Below are 25105 nucleotides of genomic sequence, written 5' to 3'. Positions count from 1 at the left end.
ATCAAAGCAAGCAAGGTTTTCTCTGCTTGATCAACAACATTGAGTTCATCATACAACAATCTCAGGGCCTGGAAAAATGAATCCACATTAGTAAGAATCAGATCATCAGGGGCCAATGAAAAAGCCCAGTCCTGAGGATCACCGCGCAACAAAGAGATGACAATCCTAACCTGCTGCATGGGGCTCCCGGAGGACTTAGGTTTTAAGGCAAAAAACAATTTACAATTATTTTTAATGTTCAAAAATTTAGATCTATTCCCCGAGAAAAATTCGGGAACGGGAATTTTAGGTTCTAAAACAGGATTCTGTCTAATTTAAGCTGAAATTGCCTAAAAATCAGAGATACTCAACACGCTCAACCAACTGCTTTACATCCATATCAACAAAAAATCTTCCACGGTACCCAAAGAAAAAGAGGAAAAATAAATGGAGATAAAAAAATATTTTTCCTTCTTTTGAGTACCTTTTTTCTTTTATAGGCCGGTTATACTGTTATGATCCGGTAACCGCGGAAGATTACAAAATACTCCCATAGGAGAAAAAACACCAAGAAACAGGAGTAGTTGGAATCTGAGCTGACCGCAATCCCCTGACTATCAGACCACACTAGAAGTAGCCGTGGAGTGTTCCTAAAAACCTAGACACCACGTCAAGCCTAAGAAACTAGCTACTCCTCACAGAATGAAATGGGGAAATCTACCTTTCCCTCAGAGCAGTCCCCAAAGGAGTAGGTAGCCCCCCACATATAAAGATTAAGGTGATATAGAAAAACACAACACTCAGGAAAAATAGAATTAGCAAAGGTGAGGCCCAACTAACTTGATACAAAGCACAGGAAAAGAACTGATTGTGATCAGTACAAAATCCCTATAGAAAAATACCAAACTCCTTATAGTGAAAAGGCCCTTGAGATCACACAACCTCACCCCCACTATACCAGGTACTCCTGTAAATAATGGGAGAACAAAATACAAAAAAGAACACAAAAATACAGAAGAGCAAATAATAAAATCAGACAGGGATATAAATCCCTTTTCCTGCAGGACAGTCAGCACAGGGGAAACCCCAATGATCACAACACAATAGAAACAAAACTTAACCTGCAAGAAAACAGATACACAGCAAAACAAGCAAGAACAAGACCCTAAGGTGTAAACCAGAAAGCAAAGCAAAAATTGAAACTTATCTGCAAGACGTCTTGCTCAGGGATGCAGGGAAGGACAAATCTCCAGGCCAGGAACAGAGACAGGGAATATACTATTATAATCGGCAACAGCCGGGCAGAAAATACTCTCCTATATAGACCAGACTTGTCTGCAATAGGACTTCCCCAATTCCCAATTAACACCGAAACCTGTATGAGTCAATGGCTCAGCTTTAGCTCCACTACCATTCCTGGCCCCCAGAGGGAGGTTCAGGACAGCACCCACACAGACGACGTTCACAACAGTGGAGACTGAGTCCGCAACCTCTTGGTGGTGGTCATTCCTTGTTAGTAGGTGCCCAGCCACCACTATTTCTCTCAGTGTGCTGTCCCCACCTTACACAAGCACGTGTCCATCTGTGCTCTCACCAATGCAATTACAAAGAAGGTTCACTTAACTACAAACACGTGGACAAGTGGTTGTGGACAGGGATGCTACATTTCCCTTATGGCACACTGAATTAACCTGATGGAGGTCGGAAAAGAGTCAGACCCTGAGACACCACACACTGCCGACACATAGAATAGTGGTCCCAAGTTCCATCAGCGTTACCCTCTCTTCATATGTCAGTTCCTGCACCACCTCCTCCTCCTGCTCCTTGTCCTCGGCTGAACTACCCTCCCGCTCTGTCCCAAGCTGAGAGAGCTGCAGCATTGCCTCGGCAAAGCAGCAACACACTCTACTGAAATTCATCTTTTTAGCTGATAAGCCACACAGACTGATCAGTGGCTCTCGCTGCTGAACCTAGAACCAGGCATGGCCGTGCGTGACAATGGGTGTAACCTTATGGCTGCTCTGAAGCTTGGCAACCTGGACCATGTTTTATGCCTGGCCCATTTGCTTAACTGTAAAGCGGTTTCTGAAATCCTACCCAGACTTGCCAGAGATACTTGTCATAGTATGCAGCAACTGCGCCCATTTCAGAAAGTCACCTACTGCTGCACCCAGTCTGGCAGTGCTGCAGCAGAGTTTTCAATTGTCCCCTCACTGAATGCTTTCAACCTGTCCACCTGTTGGAACTCAACATTATACATGTTGTCAAGGCTTAGTGAGCAGCAAAGGGCAGTAGCTAACCCATTAGCGACCTATACTCCCTGGTACTTAAGGACCCAAGACATACCCAGTACGTCATGGCGAAATTGTGGCCCCGGTCACTGCGATCGATTTACAAAATCCGAAGATTCGAGGAGGAAGGGACGTCAAGAAGCTTCTTCTTGAAAATGATGGCAATCACAAATTCTTTGGTATTATTATCTTCATTTATTTTGCTTGCAATGAAAAAACACAAAAGAGAATGAAACAAAAATTAAATCATTGATCATTTCACACAACTCCAAAATTGGGCCAGACAAAAGTATTGGCACCCTTAGCCTAATACTTGGTTGCACAACCTTTAACCAAAATAATTGCGAACAACCGCTTCCGGTAACCATCAATGAGTTTCTTACAATGCTCTGCTGGAATTTTAGACCATTCTTCTTTGGCAAACTGCTCCAGGTCCCTGAGATTTGAAGGGTGCCTTCTCCAAACTGCCATTTTGAGATCTCTCCACAGGTGTTCTATGGGATTCAGGTCTGGACTCATTGCTGGCCACTTTAGTAGTCTCCAGTGCTTTCTATCAAACCATTTTCTAGTGCTTTTTGAAGTGTGTTTTGGGTCATTGTCCTGCTGGAAGACCCATGACCTCTGAGGAAGACCCAGCTTTCTCACACTTGGCCCTACATTATGCTGAAAAATTTGTTGGTAGTATTCAGACTTCATAATGCCATGCACACGGTCAAGCAGTCCAGTGCCAGAGGCAGCAAAGCAACCCCAAAAGATGAGGGAACCTCCACCATGTTTGACTGTAGGGACCATGTTCTTTTCTTTGAATGCCTCTTTTTTTTTTCTATGTTGATGGCTTTTCTCAAAAAGCTCTACTTTTGTCTTATCTGACCAGAGAACATTCTTCCAAAATGTTTTAGGCTTTCTCAGGTAAGTTTTGGCAAACTCCAACCTGGCTTTTTTATGTCTCGGGGTAAGAAGTGGGGTCTTCCTGGGTATCCGACCATACAGTCCCTTTTCATTCAGACGCCGACGGATAGTACGGGTTGACACTTTTGTACCCTCGGACTGCAGGGCAGCTTGAACTTGTTTGGATTTTAGTCGAGGTTCTTTATCCACCATCCGCACAATCTTGCGTTGAATTCTCTCATCAATTTTTCTTTTCCTTCCACATCTAGGTAGGTTAGTCATAGTGCCATGGGCTTTAAACGTCTTGATGACACTGCGCACCATAGACACAGGAACTTTCAGGTCTTTGGAGATGGACTTATAGCCCTGAGATTGCTCATGCTTCCTCACAATTTGGATTCTCAAGTCCTCAGACAGTTCTTTGGTCTTCTTTCTTTTCTTCATGCTCAATGTGGTACACTCAAGGACACAGGACAGAGGTTGAATCAACTTTAATCCATGTCATCTGGCTGCAAGTGTGATTTAGTTATTGCCAACACCTGTTAGGTGCCACAGGTAAGGTACAGGTGCTGTTAATTACACAAATTAGAGAAGCATCATATGATTTTTCAAACAGTGCCAATACTTTTGTCCACCCCCTTTTTTATGTTTGGTGTGGAATTATATCCAATTTGACTTTATGACAATTTTTTTTTTTCATTGAAGACAAATTAAATGAAGATAATAATACCAAAGAATTTGTGATTGCAATCATTTTCAAGAAGAAACTGAGTATTATCTGACAGAATTGCAGGGGTGCCAATACTTTTGGCCAGCACTGTAATTGCCTTGGCCAGTAAAGGTCAGACACCCAGACAAATCAATTATGCGAACCTCCTATTGTATTACTACGTGAATTGCTAGATGTGATGTAACTTAGCTGTTTTTCCCTCGTCTCTGGATATTATTTATACGACTTGAAATCTAGCCAATAAGAGCCCAGTCTTATCCAATCAATCGTAAAGACCCCAATGGTCTGAAAGGAGAGCTCAGGGGTATAAGAAGGAGGACTGTCCTTTGTCCGGATAGACTCTTGCTACATACTACCAATCTACGACCTGCGGATCGGATTGGCAAGCCATAACCGAACCTGGATTATAATACTATATGGACTTCAGCATCGAATGCAAGGATTCAACTGAGCTATCAAGGACTACCTAAGGAAGGAATCCAGCTAGGGACAATCCAGTCACCTGACTTCAGGCTTTGCGGTCCTTAGACAGCTTCCTAAATCTTGCGTTATTCCATTCTCAGTGGGTGCCCGCCAAAAGTGGGGTGCTGCTGGTTTGGAGTACGTAGCCCTGGAAGCTCTGAGGCACGGATATTCTAATCCCTGGTGAGCCAGCGGAAGGGTGAGAAACTGGTGCCGGTTACATTTTGTGCTTTTGCTGGTTATGTGCTATGTGCCATTAAATGTTTGGGGATCCAAGGAAGTCTTAATATTGTGATTCCCTCACCCTGTGTTGTCTGAGTAGTGTTCCGCCCACAATTAAGGAGGTCGGGCTTTCAGTTAGGATGAGCCCTCGGCCATGCTGTCTTTCTAAAGGTGGCTGGGCCAGCGAACGAGAGCACTCACTGACCCCCGTGTCTTCACACAGCCTTGTGACTGATCTCACCAATCACCGTGGATCTGGGGCTGGTGACAGCTCCCCTCAGCTTCACTCCATCCATTGAAACTGAGGAGAGCGATCCCTGTGCGTGCCCCATCAGTAAGTTATAGCCACTAGCCCCAATCCAGCGCTGCCCCCTTTCAGCCACCACTGCCCCCTTCAGCCACTGCCGCTGCAGCAGTCACTGCCCTCGATCCGCTGCCACTGCCCCCGATCTGCCACCACTGCCCCCAATCCACCACCACCCTCTTCCATCCGCCGCTGCCCTCCTCCCCCTTCCGCCGCTGCCCTCCTCCCCGATCTGCTGCCCACTATCTCCCATCCTCTTCATCTGATGCACCTTCTCCCACCTTTCCCCCTCCCCAATCTTTTGCTTACTTCATCTGTTGCCTCCTTCATTTGGTGTGATCCTGCTGCCTAGATTCATCCTGTAAGGTAGCTATCCCCTATCTCACCTCCCACTCCCCTTCCAACCACCCCCTCTCCTCCCCATCCTACACTGCTCCTACATCCGTTGTGCCCTCTCCCATGCTCCGCTGCTCCTCGATCCTCTGCGCCCCTCCCATACTCCGCCACTCCTCTATCCACTGCGTCCTCTCCCATCAGCCACTGCTTCTCCATCCGCCACTCCTTCCAACCACTGCCGCCCTCTCCCAGCTGCCGCCGCCCTCTCCCAGCTGCCAACACCCTCTCACATCCACCGCTGCTCCACCCATCTGCTGCTTCCCTACATCTGCCACTGTCCCCCATCTGCTGCTGCCCCCCATCTGCTGCCTCATCGATCTGCTTCCATTTCTCCTGTGATCCTGCTGCTGTTCTGATCCATCCCATAAGTATTGTTCGTGGCTCTTTTCTAACTATCCCTAATCTCACCTCCCACTCCCTCTCTACCCTTCCCCCCCTCGCCTGCTTGCTGCCAAGCGCTGATCAGCGACATGATTGGCTGATCAGGTACGTAATTGTTCGAGTTTTTGCATTTTTTTGTTCATCCCAAATAAAAAAAAAGGCAAAATTTTAACTATTAGGTACCTGATCAGCAAGCATCCTGCAGCCGTATTCTACTTTGGTCAGGACTTCTTTTTTCCATCCAACCTAGTCCCCCCCTCCTTTTTGCAGCACATTCGTGCATGCTTCCTGATTTTCTTTTATGCCATGGGGGGTCTAGTTTCCAAAATGGGGTTACATGTGGGGGAGCTCCACTGTTTCGGCACATCAGGGGATCTCCAAATGCAACATGGTGTGGCTAACGATTCCAGCTAATTTTCCGTTCAAAAACTCAAATGATGCTCCTTCCCTTTGGAGCTCTGCTGTGCGCCCAAACAGTAATTTTCTGCCACATATGAGGTATCAGCATACTCAAGACAAATTGTCCAACAAATTTTATGGTCCATTTTATTCTGTTACCTCTGTAAAAATTTAAAAATTGAGCCTAAAATAACATTTTTGTGGGAAAAAAAGTACGTTTTTGTTTTAAGGCTTAATGTTTGAAGCACGTGAGGGTTCAAAGTGCTAATTACCCATCTAGATTTATGCCATGGGGGTCTGTTTCCAAAATGGAGTCACAAGTGTGGGAACTCCAGTGTTTCGACATATTAGGGGCTATCCAATGCAACATGGAGCGGCTAACGATTCCAGCTAGTTTTCTGTTCAAAAAGTCAAATGACGCTTCTTCCCTTCCGAGTCAAGAATAGCAGACCCAACTTCTATCAGGGTCTCCGCCTCATTATATGCCACTTCCTGTCTCCCCTCCTCCTCTTCCTGCTCCTCATCCTCTGCTGAATTACCCTCCCCATTACTGCCAAGGTGGGAGCTGTGCATCGGCAAAGCGACAACAGGCTCTGCTGAAGCTGACCTGTTTAGGTCAGAAGTCAAACACACACAGCAGCAGAGCTGTGACAAGGTGTAAAAGAAGAGACCGATCAGTGGCTCTTCCTGCTGCACCACTAACCCGGTCTGGTTGTCTGCGATAATGGGTGTAACCTAGTGGCGGCTTTAAAGATTGGCAAGCTGGTACACGTGCCATACATGGCTCATGTGCGGAACCTAGCTGTTCAGAAATTTTTAAACACATACCCTGACTTACCGTACCTACTTGCAAGGTAAAAAAAAAAAAAAAAAGCCAGAGTATGAGTTGGTGTACATACAACTTGTAAGCTCATGTTCACATGAGAAGGTGCACTGTATTAGCATCCATTTCCGCCATTCCTCTACTGCTTGTACTGGTCTTACAGCGCTGCAAAAACGCTTAAGTTTGCCAAGTCACCGACTTGTGAGACCTGCCCTAGCGGTGGAACTCTACATATCATATTTTGGTGAGGATTAGTGAGCAGCAGAGGGCAGTAGCTCAATACCAGCTTTAACATGCCCGTCAGACTGAGAGTCAGCCACCACACATAACTGTCCAGTGGGTGTGCATTGCTGACATTTGTGAGGTTCTTGAGAACTTTGAGTACTTCATCAACTTCATGAGCCGTGATCAGGCTATTTTCAGCTTAACCATCCCAATGCTGTCTGTTGAAACATTCACTGCATAATCTTAAAGAGGAAGCTTTGCGTGCCCAGCATGTGGCTATAGAGCCAGATTTCCCAATGGGTGATACTACCCAGCCGAGCCAATATTCTGAGGCAACATTGGGTGATGATGATGAGGAGAGAAAGGACTTGTTTTTCTGTGCTACCAAGGGGACTCCCAATGCTACACAGGGGACTCGCAACCCCAGCTTTATGTCTGTCCAGCATGCATGTGCTGGAGAGGAGGAAGAGGAGGTGGCAAGTCAACATGAGGAGAGGATGAGTATTATTCCTCTTGGTGGGGACACAGAACCTTTGCCTGTTTGCAGCTTGGCCTACATTGCACAGTTCATGTGTACGTGTCTGTGGCAAGACCCTCACATGATACACATTTTATCCAACAACCTATGTTGGTTGGCCACCTTTCTGGATACATGGTACAAGGAGAAGTTTCCTTCTCTCTTTTTGGAGTCACAAAAGGTTTGCACAATGGAAGCCTTCAAGAGGGCCATTGTAGATCAGGATCCTTGGAGGTGCTGGCCTGCCCGGCTGCTATTGTGATGTCAGGGCATGTTTTCAGATCCTCTGGGGCAATCATCACTGAAAGGTGCACATGCCTCTCCACAGAAAATGTAGACAGACTTAATCTCAAAAAAATACAACGATGACTGGATTACTCCACAGTTTATAATCCCTCCAGATGAGAGGAAGTCAAAGTAAATTCCCCCAAAATGTTGATTTTGACTACTGCTGTTAATGTCCACCACTTCCCATATAAAACTGTTTCTGTTGTGTATATCATCAGAGATTATGCTGTTCCCGGGACTGTTTCTGGACTGCCTCTGGTGGCTAGTGTTGGTAGTGAGTCTGATTCTGCATCTATCGCTCAGAGAGGTGTATGGGATGATTGTGCTTCAGGAAGCCTATGGAGTCCAACCTGGGGGGATATAGGAAGGCAGTTTTTGTCTAACCTTTGCCGTTGATAATTGTTTCTGCTCCATGTGAAGATGTCCTGAAGTTTGTCCTCCAGCTTTTAGGCTTTTTCCTTTCCCTGTAGGTTCTGTTTTTGCTTTTTTCTGCTCCTTTTTAGATTCTCCAGGAATGATTTATATAGCGGCATTTTTGTTCCTTTTGCATCGTTTTTTTCACCATTTCTTCCTGAGTCTGCAGCTATGCCTGATAAGTATTTTGCTCTCATAGTCTGGGCTTGGGTAAGGGCTGAATTTGCACTGAAGGGCGTTTCTGCTTAATCTTTATCTTTTTCTAAATCAATGTTTGAGAATATTACCTTTGTTTCTTGCAAGTGAATAAGAGATCTTCCTGTACTATTTTTAGAGGGCAATTTATTCCTAGTAAGAATGGGACTTATTACTCCATGTTTTGTTTGAGTTTTTGTATTTTTGTTTCTCCTATGTTTTTGTAGTTAAGATCTTTCCCATTATATTTACTTTTCTACTTAAATGTATTTATACAAGAGTTCCTGATATAGTGGGTGGAGGATCGTGTGGGAATATTTTGATTATCAGGTGTTGGAATTTTTTTCAAGGTTTTTACTGGGTGCAACCAGCAATATATCCTATACTTTTGTATCTAGCTAGTAGGTCCTCACTTTGCTTAATTCTATATCTACCATCTGTGTGTTGTTTTTTCTTATATCACCGTCATTATATGTTGGGGCTTTTGACTTTCCTTTGGGGCTGCTCTAAGGCAAGTCAGGATTCCTCATTTCATCTTTGAGGCTAGTTAGTTCTCCACCGGTGACGATGCATCTCGGTTTGTTAGGAACACTCCACCGCTACTTCTAGTTGTGTTTGTATAGTTAGTGGATTGCAGCCAGCTCAGTTCCAACTGCTCTTGTGCATTATCTTCTATCATTTTTCATGGGATTTTTGCAAGATCTTTTGCGGTCTCCTGACCATACCATGTTTCCTTCGTGCATCAACCATGACTCAGCCCATTAGGGCTAATTTTTGTAAACACTACGCAGATTGTGCACTGGTGGACAAACCAGGACAGTACTCCTACTCCAGCATAACTACTATTAGTCATTAGCGGCCCTTGTGATGGTGACTACCTGCGTCAACCATTACATAGGCCATAGGGCTAATTTTGTAAGAAATGCACATTGTGCACTGGACAAACCAGGACAGTAGTCTTAACTAATATTTGTCATTTGGAGACACTTGTAATGGGTTGTCCCACATTGTGACTGAGATTTGGGATACATATTTGATAGCAGTTTACAATTACTGTTGATGAGCAACTGATGGCCCTCTGAAAACCTGAATTGAGGGCTGCAGAATGACATGGAGAGGGAGGAGGAGGAGAGTAAAGCCCAACGATACAATGGGCGCATTGTAAACTGCTATAGAATATGTATTCCACTATCTGAGTCCTAATGAGGCAGGGACCACTCAAATGTATAATAAGTAAGAGCAGTCCCTCCCAAATGTTTGCTACTGGGCCACCTCTGTCCCAGCTGAAAATACGATCTGACATCACACTAGCAGCCGGGCAGGCCAGCGACTCCAAGGCGTATAAGGAGAGGTGCATTTAGTTTATCAACCAGCACAAAATGGTAGACTCCTGCTTTGTATTTGCAAAGGCCACTAGCAACGTATGAATGTGGCTGATGTGGACAGATGTGGCACAAGTAAGGCTGTGAAACCCTAATTATTGTGGAAACAAGAACAGTGCTTTACTGTATCAGGCAGCACTGATTGCTAGAGTCTTGCTTTGTATTTGCAAAAGCCAATAGGAAAGTATGAATGTGGCTGATGTGTTACATCTCATGGCTCTCCTGAGGCAAGGACTGAGGCAGTCTCCCATTCCTTGCCTGCCACGAGCACTCCTGCTCAGCAACGCCGAAGGTCTGCCAGACTGCGCAGTGTGCAGGAGATACCTTCTCAGAGAGGCAGCAGAAGGGTGACACCTAGTGGTTCTCCTGTTACAAGGAGTGAAGCGGTCTCCCATTCCTGGCCTGCCACAGACTCTCCTGCTCAGCGGCCCCGAAGGTCTGCGAGGCTGCGCAATGTGCAGAGGTTTACTGCTCAGGGAAGCAGTGAGATTCCCGTTATCTCTGCACATTGTGAGACCGAGGATCCCGCCTCTATTTCCCAGAGGCAGGAGGGTGAGCATGTGCAATGCGTGGTGGGTCCTGATTCGCTCACTGACGTCACACGGCTTGATGACAAGGCTGGTGACGTGGTCAATCCTGACTGGCCAGGCTGGGACGTCGTGGACCCTGATTGGGTCAAGTCCGTCATCTCCGCCTCGCGCCCGCCCTCGGGTGGAGCTGCACCTCCTTAAAAGCTCCCCCTGCCATCATGGCGGTGCGCGACCGTCCTTCTATGTTTGGATGTCTGGCAGCGTGCTGCCACGCCACTGCTCAGGCATTACTGTCTCCTGTGGGCTTGGCCCTTGCTGCTCCGGCAGTACCTCGTTTGCAGGCCGTGTTCCTGCCTTGCTGCTCCGGCAGTACCCCCGTCAACAGGCCGTGTTCCTGTCCCAGGTGAGCTCCTCAAGTCTCCATTGGACTCACCTGCTTATTGAAAGCACACGTGCGTGGGCACCTCTGTGCTACCCTCGTGCCATATTCTCGTGACTTCCACTGGCACACGTGCGTGGGCACCTCTGTGCTTCCCCGTGCAACAGGTACACCGAGACGTGAGATCTGTGCCATACAACCCTCACGGGTTAGGGCAGATCGGTGTACATAGATCGTCTGTGACATTCCAGACGATCGCTAGTAGCAACCCGCTCACTCTTCACCCACCATAGCGGCGGTCCCTTACACCGCACAGTGGACCTTGACCGGCGGAAGCAGTCCATTTCCCATCTTGGCACGCTTCCCCGGGTCCCCCTCGAAACATTACGGTCGCGCCAAAGGTCTGGCTATGGCTGAAGAGCAGCAGCAGTTGCTGCGTTATGTGCAGCAGTTGGAGTCACGATTGGCAGCAGTGGAGCAGTCTTCCTCCGATAAGGCTACTCTGACGACAGTCGCCACCCAGGCGGCTACCCAGGCTGTGCTATTGGGCGGAAGGTCTCCTCGCCTTGCGCTTCCAGAGCGCTTTAGCGGCAACAGCTCTGAGTGCCGTGGTTTTATAAACCAGGTTACCACCTACTTAGAGCTGTCAGCGACTCTTTACGCTACCGAGAAGGCGAAGGTAGCCTTCGTCCAGTCCCTGCTCACAGGGAGAGCGCTGAAGTGGTCCACGCCGTTGTGGGAGCGCGGAGATCGTGTGGTGAATAACTTAGCAGCTTATCTTGGGGCCATGAGAATGGTGTTCCTCGGGCCTCAAGTCACCCACGATTCCGCGCTGCGCCTCCTACGACTTCGGCAAGGGTCTGCTTCAGTCGGGGACTTTGCTGTACACTTTAGGACACTGGCCGCAGAGCTGGACTGGCCGGATAAGGTCCTTGTCCCTGTGTTTTGGGAGGGCCTGGCAGGGTTTGTCAAAGACGCACTGGCCACACGTGAGGTGCCTGCCACTTTAGAGTCCTTGATTCAGGTTGCCTCTCGCATAGACATCCGCCAGGCGGAGCGAAGGCTCGAGGTCTCTTCAGCACCCACGTCTTCTCGGCCTAAAAAGCGTCTGACTCCCGTCTTCCATCAGACAGGTCCCCCAGCCAGTCCTGTAGGCGACTCCGTGGAGTCAATGGAGGTGTCCAAGGTGGTCTCCTCTGCCCCAGGTTCTCGGTCTTGTGTCATCTGCTTTTCCTGTGGGCAGAGGGGACACATAGCTACCCGATGTCCCAAACCGTCGGGAAAAGACAGCGTCTAGTTTCTATCAGAGGGGGGACTCTAGACGCTACTTCTCCCTCTAGGTTGACTATCAGCGCCCAGTTGCAGTTCGGCACTACTCTCTTCTCTGCCCTGGCTTGCTTGGACTCAGGCGCTGAAGGCAATTTCATCTCGACCTCCCTGGCAACCCGATACTCAGTTCCCCTGGTTCTGTTGCCCAAGCCACTCAGGGTCCGGGTAGTCGACGGGTCCATACTACTCGATCCTATCACCCAGATCACCATCCCTCTCAGGATGGATGTACCACCGGGACACCATGAGCTGGTGTCCTTCCTGGTGCTTCCAGGGGGGACGGATGAGATCCTACTGGGCCTTCCCTGGTTGAGACAGCATGCTCCTATACTCAACTGGGCAACAGGGGAGATCTCATCCTGGGCAGGATCCTGTAGAGAGCACCTCGTGACTACCAAACCACCCGCTACCATTAGGTCGGTTGGGTCCTCAGGGAATACTGAGGGGCCGGGTTTACCGACACCTTATGAGGCCTACAGGGATGTCTTTTCCAAAAGGGCCGCAGATACTCTTCCTCCCCACCGGCCATATGATTGCTGAATAGACCTGAAGCCAGGCTCCGAGCCCCCTAGGGGCAGAGTGTATCCACTCTCTGCTCCAGAGACGGAGGCTATGTCCAAATATATTCAGGACAGCCTGGCGAAGGGGTTCATTCGCAAGTCTATTTCACCGGCTGGTGCAGGGTTCTTTTTTGTGCAGAAGAAGGAAGGGGATCTGCGCCCCTGTATCGATTACAGGGGATTAAATGCAATCACAATCAAGAACAAATACCCTTTGCCCCTCATTACTGAGCTATTTGATCGATTCCGCGGGGCAAAGGTCTTCACAAAGCTGGATCTACGCGGGGCGTATAATCTAGTGCGAGTCCGAAAGGGCGATGAGTGGAAGACCGCCTTTAACACCAGGGACGGTCACTACGAGTATCTAGTAATGCCCTTCGGACTCTGCAATGCCCCCGCCATATTTCAAGACTTTGTGAATGACATTTTCCGGGATTTGTATCTTTCCGTGGTTGCATACCTGGATGACATTCTTATCTTCTCCCCCGATCTTACCACCCATCGGAGGGATGTCATCCGAGTACTTAAGAGGCTCCGCACCCATTCGTTATATGCTAAGCTGGAAAAGTGCATTTTTGAACAGGAATCCTTGCCGTTCCTGGGGTACATAGTGTCCAGTCAGGGGTTAGCAATGGATCCGGGGAAGTTGGAGACAGTGATGAACTGGCCTGAGCCCCGCTCGCTGAAGGCGATCCAGCGATTCTTGGGGTTTATCAATTATTATCGCCAGTTCATTCCCAACTTCTCGACGGTGGCAGCACCCATCATTGCCCTTACCCGCAAGGGCGCTAATCCCAAAGCATGGACACGGGAAACGGTAGAGGCATTTCACACTCTCAAAACTCACTTCTCCAGAGCTCCCATCCTTCATCGTCCAGACATCTCCAAACCCTTCCTACTGGAGGTAGACGCCTCTTCGGTCGGTGCAGGTGCAGTCCTGTACCAGAAAAACGAACGAGGAAGGAAACATCCGTGTTTCTTTTTCTCCAAGACCTTTTCTCCGGCCGAGAGGAACTACTCCATAGGGGATAGGGAGTTACTGGCGATGAAACTAGCATTCCAGGAATGGCGGCATCTCCTGGAGGGTGCGAAGCATCCATTTGAGGTTTTTTCTGACCACAAAAACCTCACATACCTCCAGACAGCACAACGCCTGAACCCAAGGCAGGCCCGTTGGTCTTTATTTTTCTCCCGGTTCCGCTTTATTATCCGCCACCTGGCCGGTGAGAAGAACGTACGGGCCGATGCCTTGTCACGTTGTATGGTTGTGTTGGAGGAGGACGAGGAGGAGCCTCGTCTTATACTACCCCCGGACAGCTTGAGGATGGTCACTCCCACTTCTTTGGACCAGGTGCCACCTGGCAAAACCCTCGTTCCCCCTGAACTACGGAACGAGGTGCTATCGTGGGCCCATGCCTCCAAGGTCGGGGGTCACTTCGGGGTCAAAAGGACCAGAGACCTGGTGACCAGGCATTATTGGTGGCCGAGACTACCCCAGGACATACAGGAATATGTGGGAGCCTGTATGTCGTGTGCTCGGAATAAGCCGTCCCGGCAGAGACCGGCAGGTCTTCTTCACCCACTGCCAGTGCCGGATCGTCCCTGGGAAGTGGTAGGGATGGACTTCCTGGGAGATCTGCCCAAATCAGCAGGGCACAGGGTCGTATGGGTCATCATGGACCACTTCTCTAAAATGGTCCACTTGGTGCCTCTCCCACGACTCCCGACGTCACGTGCTCTCGCCACCTTGTTCATTCGGCATGTATTTAGGTTGCATGGCATGCCTGACAAGGTGGTGAGCGACCGGGGTCCCCAGTTCGCGTCTCGCTTCTGGAGAGAGCTCTGTAAGCTCCTGCAGATAGAGCTGAACATCTCCTCCGCATACCATCCCGAGACCAATGGACTAGTGGAGAGGAGTAATCAGACCTTGGTAACTTACCTCCGCCATTTTATATCCGCGCACCACGACAACTGGGCTAACCTCCTTCCTTGGGCCGAATTTGCCATTAACAATTCAGTCCATGAATCCTCTGGCCAGACTCCGTTCCTACTCAATAACGGACAACATCCCAGAATCCCGGTTCCGATGCCCATTACGTCACCCGATACTAGAGTGGAGGATTGGCCTACCAAGGCCCGGGAGATCTGGGATGACACCCAAGAGGCTCTTAAAAGGGCTAAAGACCGGATGGTGACAACGGCTGATGTTCGCCGCCGCCCTGCACCATCCTTCGCCCCTGGTGACCTAGTATGGCTGTCCTCTAAGAATGTTAACCTACGGGTACAGGCAGCCAAATTCGCCCCTAGGTATCTGGGTCCGTTTAAAGTACTACAGCAGGTAAACCCAGTGGCATACCGACTCCAGCTCCCTCCACGCTGGGCTATAGCCAACACCTTTCACGTGTCCCTCCTGAAACCCGTACGACTTAATAAATTCTCGGGGTCCCTGCCGGCTCAAACCGACTCCCCGTCCGACGACCCTGAGGTGGCAAAACTTGTGGAGACAAAAGTCATACAGGGCAAGAGGTACTACCTCGTGGAGTGGGCCGGCCGTGGTCCGGAGCATAGATCCTGGGAGTTGGAGGATCATATCCGCGCCCCGGGTTTGATAGCGGCCTTCGAGCACGGACAGGGGGGGGCCTAGACGGGGGGGTAATGTTACATCTCGTGGCTCTCCTGAGGCAAGGACTGAGGCAGTCTCCCATTCCTTGCCTGCCACGAGCACTCCTGCTCAGCAGCGCCGAAGGTCTGCCAGACTGCGCAGTGTGCAGGAGATACCTTCTCAGAGAGGCAGCAGAAGGGTGACACCTAGTGGTTCTCCTGTTACAAGGAGTGAAGCGGTCTCCCATTCCTGGCCTGCCGCAGACTCTCCTGCTCAGCGGCCCCGAAGGTCTGCGAGGCTGCGCAATGTGCAGAGGTTTACTGCTCAGGGAAGCAGTGAGATTCCCGTTATCTCTGCACATTGTGAGACCGAGGATCCCGCCTCTATTTCCCAGAGGCAGGAGGGTGAGCATGTGCAATGCGTGGTGGGTCCTGATTCGCTCACTGACGTCACACGGCTTGATGACAAGGCTGGTGACGTGGTCAATCCTGACTGGCCAGGCTGGGACGTCGTGGACCCTGATTGGGTCAAGTCCGTCATCTCCGCCTCGCGCCCGCCCTCGGGTGGAGCTGCACCTCCTTAAAAGCTCCCCCTGCCATCATGGCGGCGCGCGACCGTCCTTCTATGTTTGGATGTCTGGCAGCGTGCTGCCACGCCACTGCTCAGGCATTACTGTCTCTTGTGGGCTTGGCCCTTGCTGCTCCGGCAGTACCTTGTTTGCAGGCCGTGTTCCTGCCTTGCTGCTCCGGCAGTACCCCCGTCAACAGGCCGTGTTCCTGTCCCAGGTGAGCTCCTCAAGTCTCCATTGGACTCACCTGCTTATTGAAAGCACACGTGCGTGGGCACCTCTGTGCTACCCTCGTGCCATATTCTCGTGACTTCCACTGGCACACGTGCGTGGGCACCTCTGTGCTTCCCCGTGCAACAGGTACACCGAGACGTGAGATCTGTGCCATACAACCCTCACGGGTTAGGGCAGATCGGTGTACATAGATCGTCTGTGACATTCCAGACGATCGCTAGCAGCAACCCGCTCACTCTTCACCCACCATAGCGGCGGTCCCTTACACCGCACAGTGGACCTTGACCGGCGGAAGCAGTCCATTTCCCATCTTGGCACGCTTCCCCGGGTCCCCCTCGTAACACTGATGTATACAGATGGCACAAGTCAGGCTGGGAAACACTAACTTGTTGAAACAGGAACACTGGTTTACTGTATCAGGCAGCACTGATTGTTAGTGTCCTGCTTTGTATTTGCAAATGCTACCAGCAACATATTAATGTGGCTGATGTGGACGAATGACATAAGTCAGTCTGTGAACCCCTAAATATTGTGAAAATAGGAATGGTGCATGTAGTCTATGAGGCAGACCAAAATGGTAGAACCCTGCTTTGTATTTGCAAAGGCCACTAGAAATGTATTAATGTGGCTGATGTGGATGGATTGCACAAGTCAGGCTGTGAACTAATAAATATTGTGGAAATAGGAATGGTGCATTTAGTGTATAAGAAAGCACAAAATGGTAGAGTCCTACTTTGTATTTGCAAAGGCCACTAGCAATTTATTCATGTGTCTGATGTGGACAGATGGCACAAGTAAGGCTGTGAATGCCTAACTATTGTGGAAACAGGAACGGTGCATTTAGTGTATTAGACAGCACTGATTGCTAGAGTCCTGCTTTGTATTTGCAAAGGCCACCAGCAACATATTAATGTGGCTGATGTGGACGGACGGCACAAGTCAGGTTGTGAACCCCTAAATATTTTTTAAATAGGTGTATTTTTTAAATGGTGCATTTAGTGTTTCAGGCAGCACAAAATGGTAGAGCCCTTCTTTGTATTTGCAAAGACCACTAGCAACTAATTAATGTGTCTAATGTGGACAGATGGCACAAATAAGGCTGTGAAACCCTAACTATTGTGGAAACAGGAATGGGACATTTAGTGTATCAGGCAGCACTCATTGCTAGAGTCCTGCTTTGTATTTGCAAAGGCCACTAGCAACATATTAATGTGGCTGATGTGGACAGATGGCACAAGTCACAAAACTTAGCCTAAATTTTGTTGAAATAGGAATGGTGCATTTAGTGTACCATAAAATGGTAGAGAACAGCAGAAGGGAAAAAATGGGCCCAGCACCAATATCCAATTAGTGAAATAAAAAAAATCTTTAATTCAACACGGTTAAAAAATAGTAGGGATAAGAATCCATGACATACAGAAAATGGGCATGAAACTTGACGCGTTTCGGACTTTGCATATTAAAGACAAGAGAGTCCTTAATCATTATGATTAAGAACTCTTGTTTTTGTTTTTAATATGCAAAGTCCGAAACGCGTCAAGTTTCATGCCCATTTTCTGTATGTCATGGATTCTTATCCCTACTATTATTTAACCGTGTTGAACTAAAGATTTTTTTATTTCACTAATTGGATATTGGTGCTGGGCCCATTTTACCCCTTCTGCTGTTCTCTACATCGGACTGGCCTGTCTGAAGAACCACGTGCACCCCACAAGTCCTGGAATACACGGATCAGGTGATTTGAAAACTCTTTTTTTTACAAAATGGTAGAGCCCTGCTTTGTATTTGCTAAGACCACTAGCAACATATTAATGTGTCTGATGTTGACAGACGGCACAAGTCAGGCTGTGAATCCCTAAATATTGTGGAAACAGGAATAGTGCATTTAGTGTATCAGGCAGCACAAAATGGTAGAGCCCTGCTTTGTATTTACAAAGGCCACTAGCAACGTATTAATGTGGCTGATGTGGATGCCATGAGACAGGCTGTAAACCCCTAAATATTGTGGAAACGGGTCCCAATTCCCTACCTAATCCACAATCTCTACCTCCCTGCTGTGACCTTGTTCAGTGGTTTCAGCTCTTAAAAGAGCTACTGTATTCTGGACTGTACTATGAAGGTAGTGACATGCTGCTTTAAACTCTGTCCCTGCTCCAAAATCTGTGGCTCCGCATGCTACACTGACCTATACACTGCAGGTAGGCCTAAAAAGGGCTTTTTGTGTTATTAATAGACCTACACTCTCCCTAGCAGCTGCTCGCTCTATCCCTATACTAATACAAGACTGGCTTCAGACGCAATCTGCACAAAATGGCAGCGGAAGGGCTTTTATAGACCCTATGATGCTGCGCGGCTAGCCAATCACAGTAACGCCACAACCAAGATGGCTACGGTATTACTATGATTGGTTAAGAAGCCCAGCATGTTTAGTGGCTGCAAATCAGGTGGCAAAATGGCTGGGAGGGACATCTTACTATAGCGAAGCGAATAACCAAAAACTCAAAATATTACGAATACCCTGAATACCGTACTATTCATGCAAGTAACGAATAGTAGCGATTAAACTCGCTCATCACTAGTTAGCATATTTGGTTAAACTACATTTTTAGCAGAACTGAGACAGCAATTTGATTACTAAAGGTTCTGTATATGGTGTCAGTTTTGGGCTGACTTACTTTAATCATTTTAATAATATTTTACTATTGATGACAATTGATTTAAGGCAATTTATATTAATCCTAATCAAAAACTGTTATTCTTTAACCCAGGACAACCAGGTCCAAAGGGAGAGAACTGTGATAACTGTGCACAACCAGGTAAGTAACAAAAATAATACAATAACGTGAATGTATACAACATTAAAGTACAGAAATTACAAACCAACCCAAACAGGAAAATTGCAATTCTTTTATAAAGTTAAATAAAATTAAAATAATTTAAAAAGTCCATTATAGAAGACATAGGTGGGACAATACATGGCTTCAGCCACCTGAGAAGTTCATGAAAATTTAGGCCACTTTCTTTGGACCAGAGTACATGTCTGGAAACAACACAAAACAGTTAAGCACCTTATTTATTAAGTGGTTTATGCCTCTTAAGGAATTCGGTTTATTGTAGTCTAGTGAGTAACTCATTAAAAGTAGCATTTTTGAAAACCAGTCTTAATGATTCAGAGCCAAATTACTGTGTAATCCTGCTTTGCATTCTTTCTTTTTGAACTCTTATTTTTCTATAAAGGGAACTTGTCACCTGTAAAAATGCTATTAATCTGCAGATATGTGGTTAATCTGCAGGTTAATAGCATTTGAATCCTGACTGAGGCCTGAATATTGAACTCCACTGCTGGGAGGATATTAACGTTAATCCTCCTGGCAGGATTCCAGTTTCAGTCACTGAAGAGGCACCGACACGGGGTCAGTCAATGGCTTCTGCATAGAGAGCAGCAGCTGTAGCCATGCCCCCTGTACTGACTGACAACTGCTAATCATTAAAACCAGCTGTTAGTCAGTTCAGGGGGGCTAGCAGGGCCGGATTAAGGTTGGTGGGGGCCCCTGGGCAGAGAATCTGGTGGGGGCCCCATAACGTTAACATTTTTAGCTATAACAGTAGAGCGCGAACCGTAGCATTTAGATATAAATCCAATGAACATTTATCTTATCCTGTTCTGCCACATTCAGATTTACAGTACTACAATACAGATACAGTCCAGGATAACTGACAGCAGTCACTTATACACAGAAAGTAGAGTTAGGCTATGTGCGCCCGTTGCGTTTGTCTCTGCAGAAATTTCTGCAGCAATTTGAACAGCATACGTGCGCTTCAAATCGCTACAGAAAGAGTCCGTAATGAAAAGCCAATTTCATGCGCTCTGAGTGCAGCCCCTCCCATAGACAGAGCAGGGGCTGCATCCAAAGCACATGAAAGAAGTGACATGTCACTTCTTAGAACGCAGCACTTCAGGCAGCAGCCGAATCGCTACACTCTAATACGCCACGTGCGCACGGCTCCTGCATAATCTTCATAGATTGTGCTGGGGACGCAGGACGCATGCATTTATGCTGCGTATAGCACTGCAGTGTAAATGCATGTGTCCTGCGTCCCCTATACAAGCTATGTAGATTGTGCATGATACGTGCGCACGTTGCTTTTATGAACGCAGCGATTTGGGTGCTAAAATGTTGACCCAAATCTGTGAGTTCATAAAATGAGCATGTCAATTATTCCGTGCACTATGGATGCAGCTCCCGCTCTGTCTATGGTGGGGGAAGCAGCCAGAGCGCATGAAATCGGCATTTTTTGTAAAGAAAAACTGCATCCATTATGCAGTGTTTCTGCAGCGATTTGACGCGCACATGTGCTGTCAAATCGCTGCAGAATATTCAGCAGTTACGTGCGCATGAGCCCTTACAGGTATTAATATGGAGAAGTCGCCAGCAGCCTCACTCACCTCTCCCGCTTGTTTCCGTCCAGCTCCTTCAGGACATGTGGCTGTGTTTCACGATGGCTGTCACTAACAGTCATGACTGCACACTGACAGCACTGCTGTATATACATCACAGGAGAGGCTGGGGGCTACAATATGTACATTACAAGAGGGGCAGGGGGCATAGACGTTACTGGAGTGGCAAACAGCTCTGGTGGTGTACTCGTTACTGGGATGGGTGACATAGCGCTCTGGGGGACCCATATAGTTCTGGGGGGCTGCACAGACTGCTTCTTACACACACAGCTCTGACACACACAGCTCTGACACACACAGCTCTGACACACACAGCTCTGACACACACAATGCACCCACCCATCACCCCCTACACACACACACACAATGCACCCCCCTTTACCGCCTACACCCACACACACACAATGCACCCCCCATCACCCCCTACACACACACAATGCACCCCCTTTACCCCTACACACACACACAATGCACCCCCCATCACCCCCTACACACACACACACACACAATGCACCCCCATCACCCCCTACACACACAATGCACCCATCACCCCCTACAAACACACACACACACACACAATGCACCCCCCATCACCTCCTACACACATACACACACACACACACTCAAATACAATGCACCCACCTTTCCTCCCTACACACACACACACACACATACAAATACAATGCACCCCCCATTACTCCCCCACACAAAACACACATACAATGCACCCACCCATCACCCCCTACACACACACACAATGCACCCACCCATCACCCCCTACACACACACACAATGCATCTCCCCATCACCCCACACACACACACACACACACACACTCAAATACAATGCACCCACCATTACTCCCCCCACACAAAACACACACACATAATGCACCCACCCATCACCCCCTACACAAACACACACAATGCATCTCCCTTTACCGCCTACACACACACACAATGCACCCCCCATCACCTCTATACACACACACACACACACACACACACAAAATGCACCCCCCCATTACCCCTCCCCCCACACACAATACAATGCAACCCTCATCACCCCCTACACACACAAATCACACTGCCCCATCCCTACACACTCCTGCCTCCCCCCCTCCCTCGGAATACAGTGCTCCTCCTCTGCCTGTCACAGAGCTGTGTTCCTTCACAGATGTTCCCCGTTATGTGTCCTCAGCCCCTCCCCACTCATCATCATTAATTAAACCTGTCTCTTCGGCTCCTTCATGGAGCGCTTACCATCTGATCTCCCCTGTGTGCCGACGCCCGCAGCACTGTGATGACGTCAGCAAGGTGCTGATCTCATCACGTTACTGCACGTCGGGGGCGGGGCCCAGTCCCGGCGCGCTGTTCAAATGTATTTACGTCTGAAAGATGCAAATACATTTGAATAGGAAGAAGGAGGAAGCTGCGAGCACCGGCTCCGCTGCGCTCCTCTGCATTGTGTGCATGCCGGGCACACAGCACACAGCAGAGTCGGCACAGCACAGCGCTGCCTCCTGCTCCTGCTGCAGCTAGTGTGTCGGGCCTGCATGCACACACTGCGGAGGAGCGTGGCTGCACATACAGCGGCCCATTACACCGTGCCCCTGCTTCTAGGAAGGGGGGGGGCATGTGCCCCCCGCCCCTCGCTGGGTACGCCCATGACGGCCGCAGCACATAGCAGGGAGCTCATTGGCACACCTCTGACCCCGGAAGTACAATCGCTGGTACTTCTGGGGTCATTCAGCGTCCTGTGCCCTCAGTTTGTTTTTGCGTCTTAAAGACGCAGATACAAATAAATGCCGGTGCACCGCCCCCCCCCCCCTCCCCTCCGAAAACACAGCTGATTTATTAGACTGTCTTTACGGAGGGGGAGAGGGTGTGAAGAAAAAAAAAAAATGCTGACAAGTATGGCCCTGGTGGTGGGGGCCCCCTTAGAAGCTCTTTTGGTGGGGGCCCCTGGCTCACGACTCTGTGTATGGAGAAGACCAGCCCCCAGGGCCGGATCATAGGCGGGGCAAGCGGGGCTCCAGCTTGCCCCGCCTATGATCCGGCCCTGGGGGCTGGTCTTCTCCATACACAGAGTCGTGACTGAACCCATGAAGGCACCGCCTCCATTACTGAAATGCAAATGTTGCAAGGAAGATTAAAATTAATTGCTTTCTGGATGTTAGGTTTAATGTGCAGACAGCAGGGAGGATTCAAACGCTATTAACATGCAGATTAAAGGGAACCAATCACCAGGATTTTCACATATAAGCTAAACCCAGTGCTAAACTGGCACTATCAGGCTGATTTTATACATACCACTAGTGGTTAGCTCGGATGTTTAGATTTTGAAATCCAAAAGGTAAAGTTTAAAAAAATTAGGCAGCTGCTTGAGTGACAGTTGCACTGGAGCAGATAATATATTTATAGTTATCCTCTCCGTCTGTTAGAATTAACATAAGTATTATACAAATAATTCCCTTTCTTTGCAGGACCTGTGGTGAGGTCATACTCATGTGATCTGGTATTGGCTGAGGCCTGCCCCTTCTGGTCACATGGGTATGACCTCACACAAGTCCTGCAACAGACAAAGTGAATCATTTGTATAATTCTTATACTAATTCTAACAGAGGGAGGGGATAACTATGAACATAGTATCTGCTCCATTGCAACTGCCACTCAACAAGGAGCTAATTTTATAAACTTTACTTTTTTGGATTTGAAAACCTAAACATTTGAGCTGACCACTACAGGTATGTATAGACTCAGCCTGATAGTGCCAGTATAGCACTGGCTTTAGCTTATATACGAAAATCCTGGTGATTGGTTCCCTTTAACCCCACATACAAGGGGCTGCTGATAAGTCTTTAGTTTTGTAATTGGTTTTTGTTTCTATGGTAACGAATGTTATAAAATAAAAAAAGCAAAAAATAATATCATTACTTACAGCAAGATGGAATTTCAGCTGTATATTGCTCAGGCCAAAAGACTACTGCTACTCCAGCAGGATACAGCTAAACCCCCACTAGGTGGAGGCATCACAGGTGCAGGTGGAGCCATGGAGGAGGTGATGGCTGGATGGTAAAACTGCACACTAATGGCTTGCATAGAGCACTGTTCACACTAGCAGACGCACAGTCACAAACCCGCAGCCTATTAGGTGACGCCCATACTATTAGATCAGGCGGGCTGCCAAGCCGTACCCCCACTGCGTGCTACATAGGGACAGAAACTCTAATAGCAAGGCCTATGGTAACGAATGTTACATCACATGAAAGCCTTATGTGTCTAATATATGTTTTCAAAATGTTGTGTTTATTGCTTATGGCAACAGTGTTCTACACACAGGAAAACAAAATGGTGGAGTCTAATGCGATATTCACAGCAACTGAGAGCAGAGGAGTAATAAAATTCTTGTTTCTGCAAGGAAAGTCCACGAAGTATATTCATGGTGATATGTCACAGACATTGGGGGATTACTGCCCTTCATATTCCACAATTAAGAACTGGGTTGCCAAATTTAAAATGGGCCACTTCAGCACCAATGATGAGGAACGTCCTGGACGACCAAGAGTGGTTGTTGTTTCAGAGATCGTCGATGCTGTACACAACCTCATACTGGAGATTCGACAAATTTCAGCTGATTTCACCAACTGCAGACATTATGGGGATTTCCCGTGAACATGTTTGTGTCATTATCCATGAACATTGGGACATGAAGAAGCTATCTGCAACATGGGTCCCCAAATGTTTGACAACAGATCAGAGACGCATGTGAGTGAAAACTTCCCGGTCCATTTGTCAGCGTTTCTTGACTGATACTGGTCACTATGAATGAGACTTGGATTTATTTGTATGACCCTGAAAACAAGGAGCAGTCAAAAGAGTGGAGGCACAGTGGTTCTCCTCGTTCAAATAAGTTCAGGCTGCAAAAAGCAGCCACTAAGGCGATGACGTCTGTGTTCTGGGATAAGGAGGGTGTGCTGCCAGTAGACTACCTTCAAAAGGATTTCCCCATCAATGCAAGGTATTACATTTAACTTTTGGACCAATTGAAGGCAGCTCTGAAGGCCAAAATCACGGCAATCTGTCCAAAGGAATCTTGTTTCTGCAAGACAACGCCTCCACTCACACTGCACAAGCGACCACGGCAAAACTGGCAGAGCTGAGCTTCCAGTTGGTTGACCACCCACCTTATTCACCAGATCTAGCTCCCTCCAACTATCATCTGTTTCCAAACCTGAAGAAACACCTCAAGGGTACTAAATTTCACACCATTTCTGATGCCATGGGTCAAACGGATGCCTGCTTTGAGGCACAACCGAAATCTTTCTTTTTGCTAGGCTTACAGAACTTGGAATACCGATGTAAGAACTGTGTTGACATCAGTGGAGAGTATGTGGAATAATAGTAAAGTTTCATCATCCAATCTCGTTTCTTTCTGGGTAAAGCCAAAGACTTATCAGCAGCCCCTCGTACAGATATTATATACAAGTTAATAGCATTTCTACTTGTGACAGGATCGCTTTAATAAAGACTCATTTTATTGTGAATT

The 25105-nt window shown here is 47.9% G+C and overlaps 1 protein-coding gene across 1 annotated transcript in view; it reads left to right on the top strand.

The window, feature by feature from the left end:
* The window catches only part of LOC142309852 (mannose-binding protein A-like), a 115432-nt gene that overhangs the window by 68528 nt on the left and 21799 nt on the right, over positions 1-25105 (top strand). The window contains exon 4 of the mRNA XM_075347308.1: positions 18867-18914. Coding sequence (XP_075203423.1) covers positions 18867-18914 — 48 coding nt within the window. The remainder of the gene's footprint in view (positions 1-18866; positions 18915-25105) is intronic.

This window comes from Anomaloglossus baeobatrachus, chromosome 5, assembly GCF_048569485.1.
Source record: "Anomaloglossus baeobatrachus isolate aAnoBae1 chromosome 5, aAnoBae1.hap1, whole genome shotgun sequence".
In the NCBI taxonomy this organism is placed as follows: domain Eukaryota; kingdom Metazoa; phylum Chordata; class Amphibia; order Anura; family Aromobatidae; genus Anomaloglossus; species Anomaloglossus baeobatrachus.
Note: the sequence above shows the minus strand (reverse complement) of the source record. Positions and strands in the feature narration are given on the sequence as shown.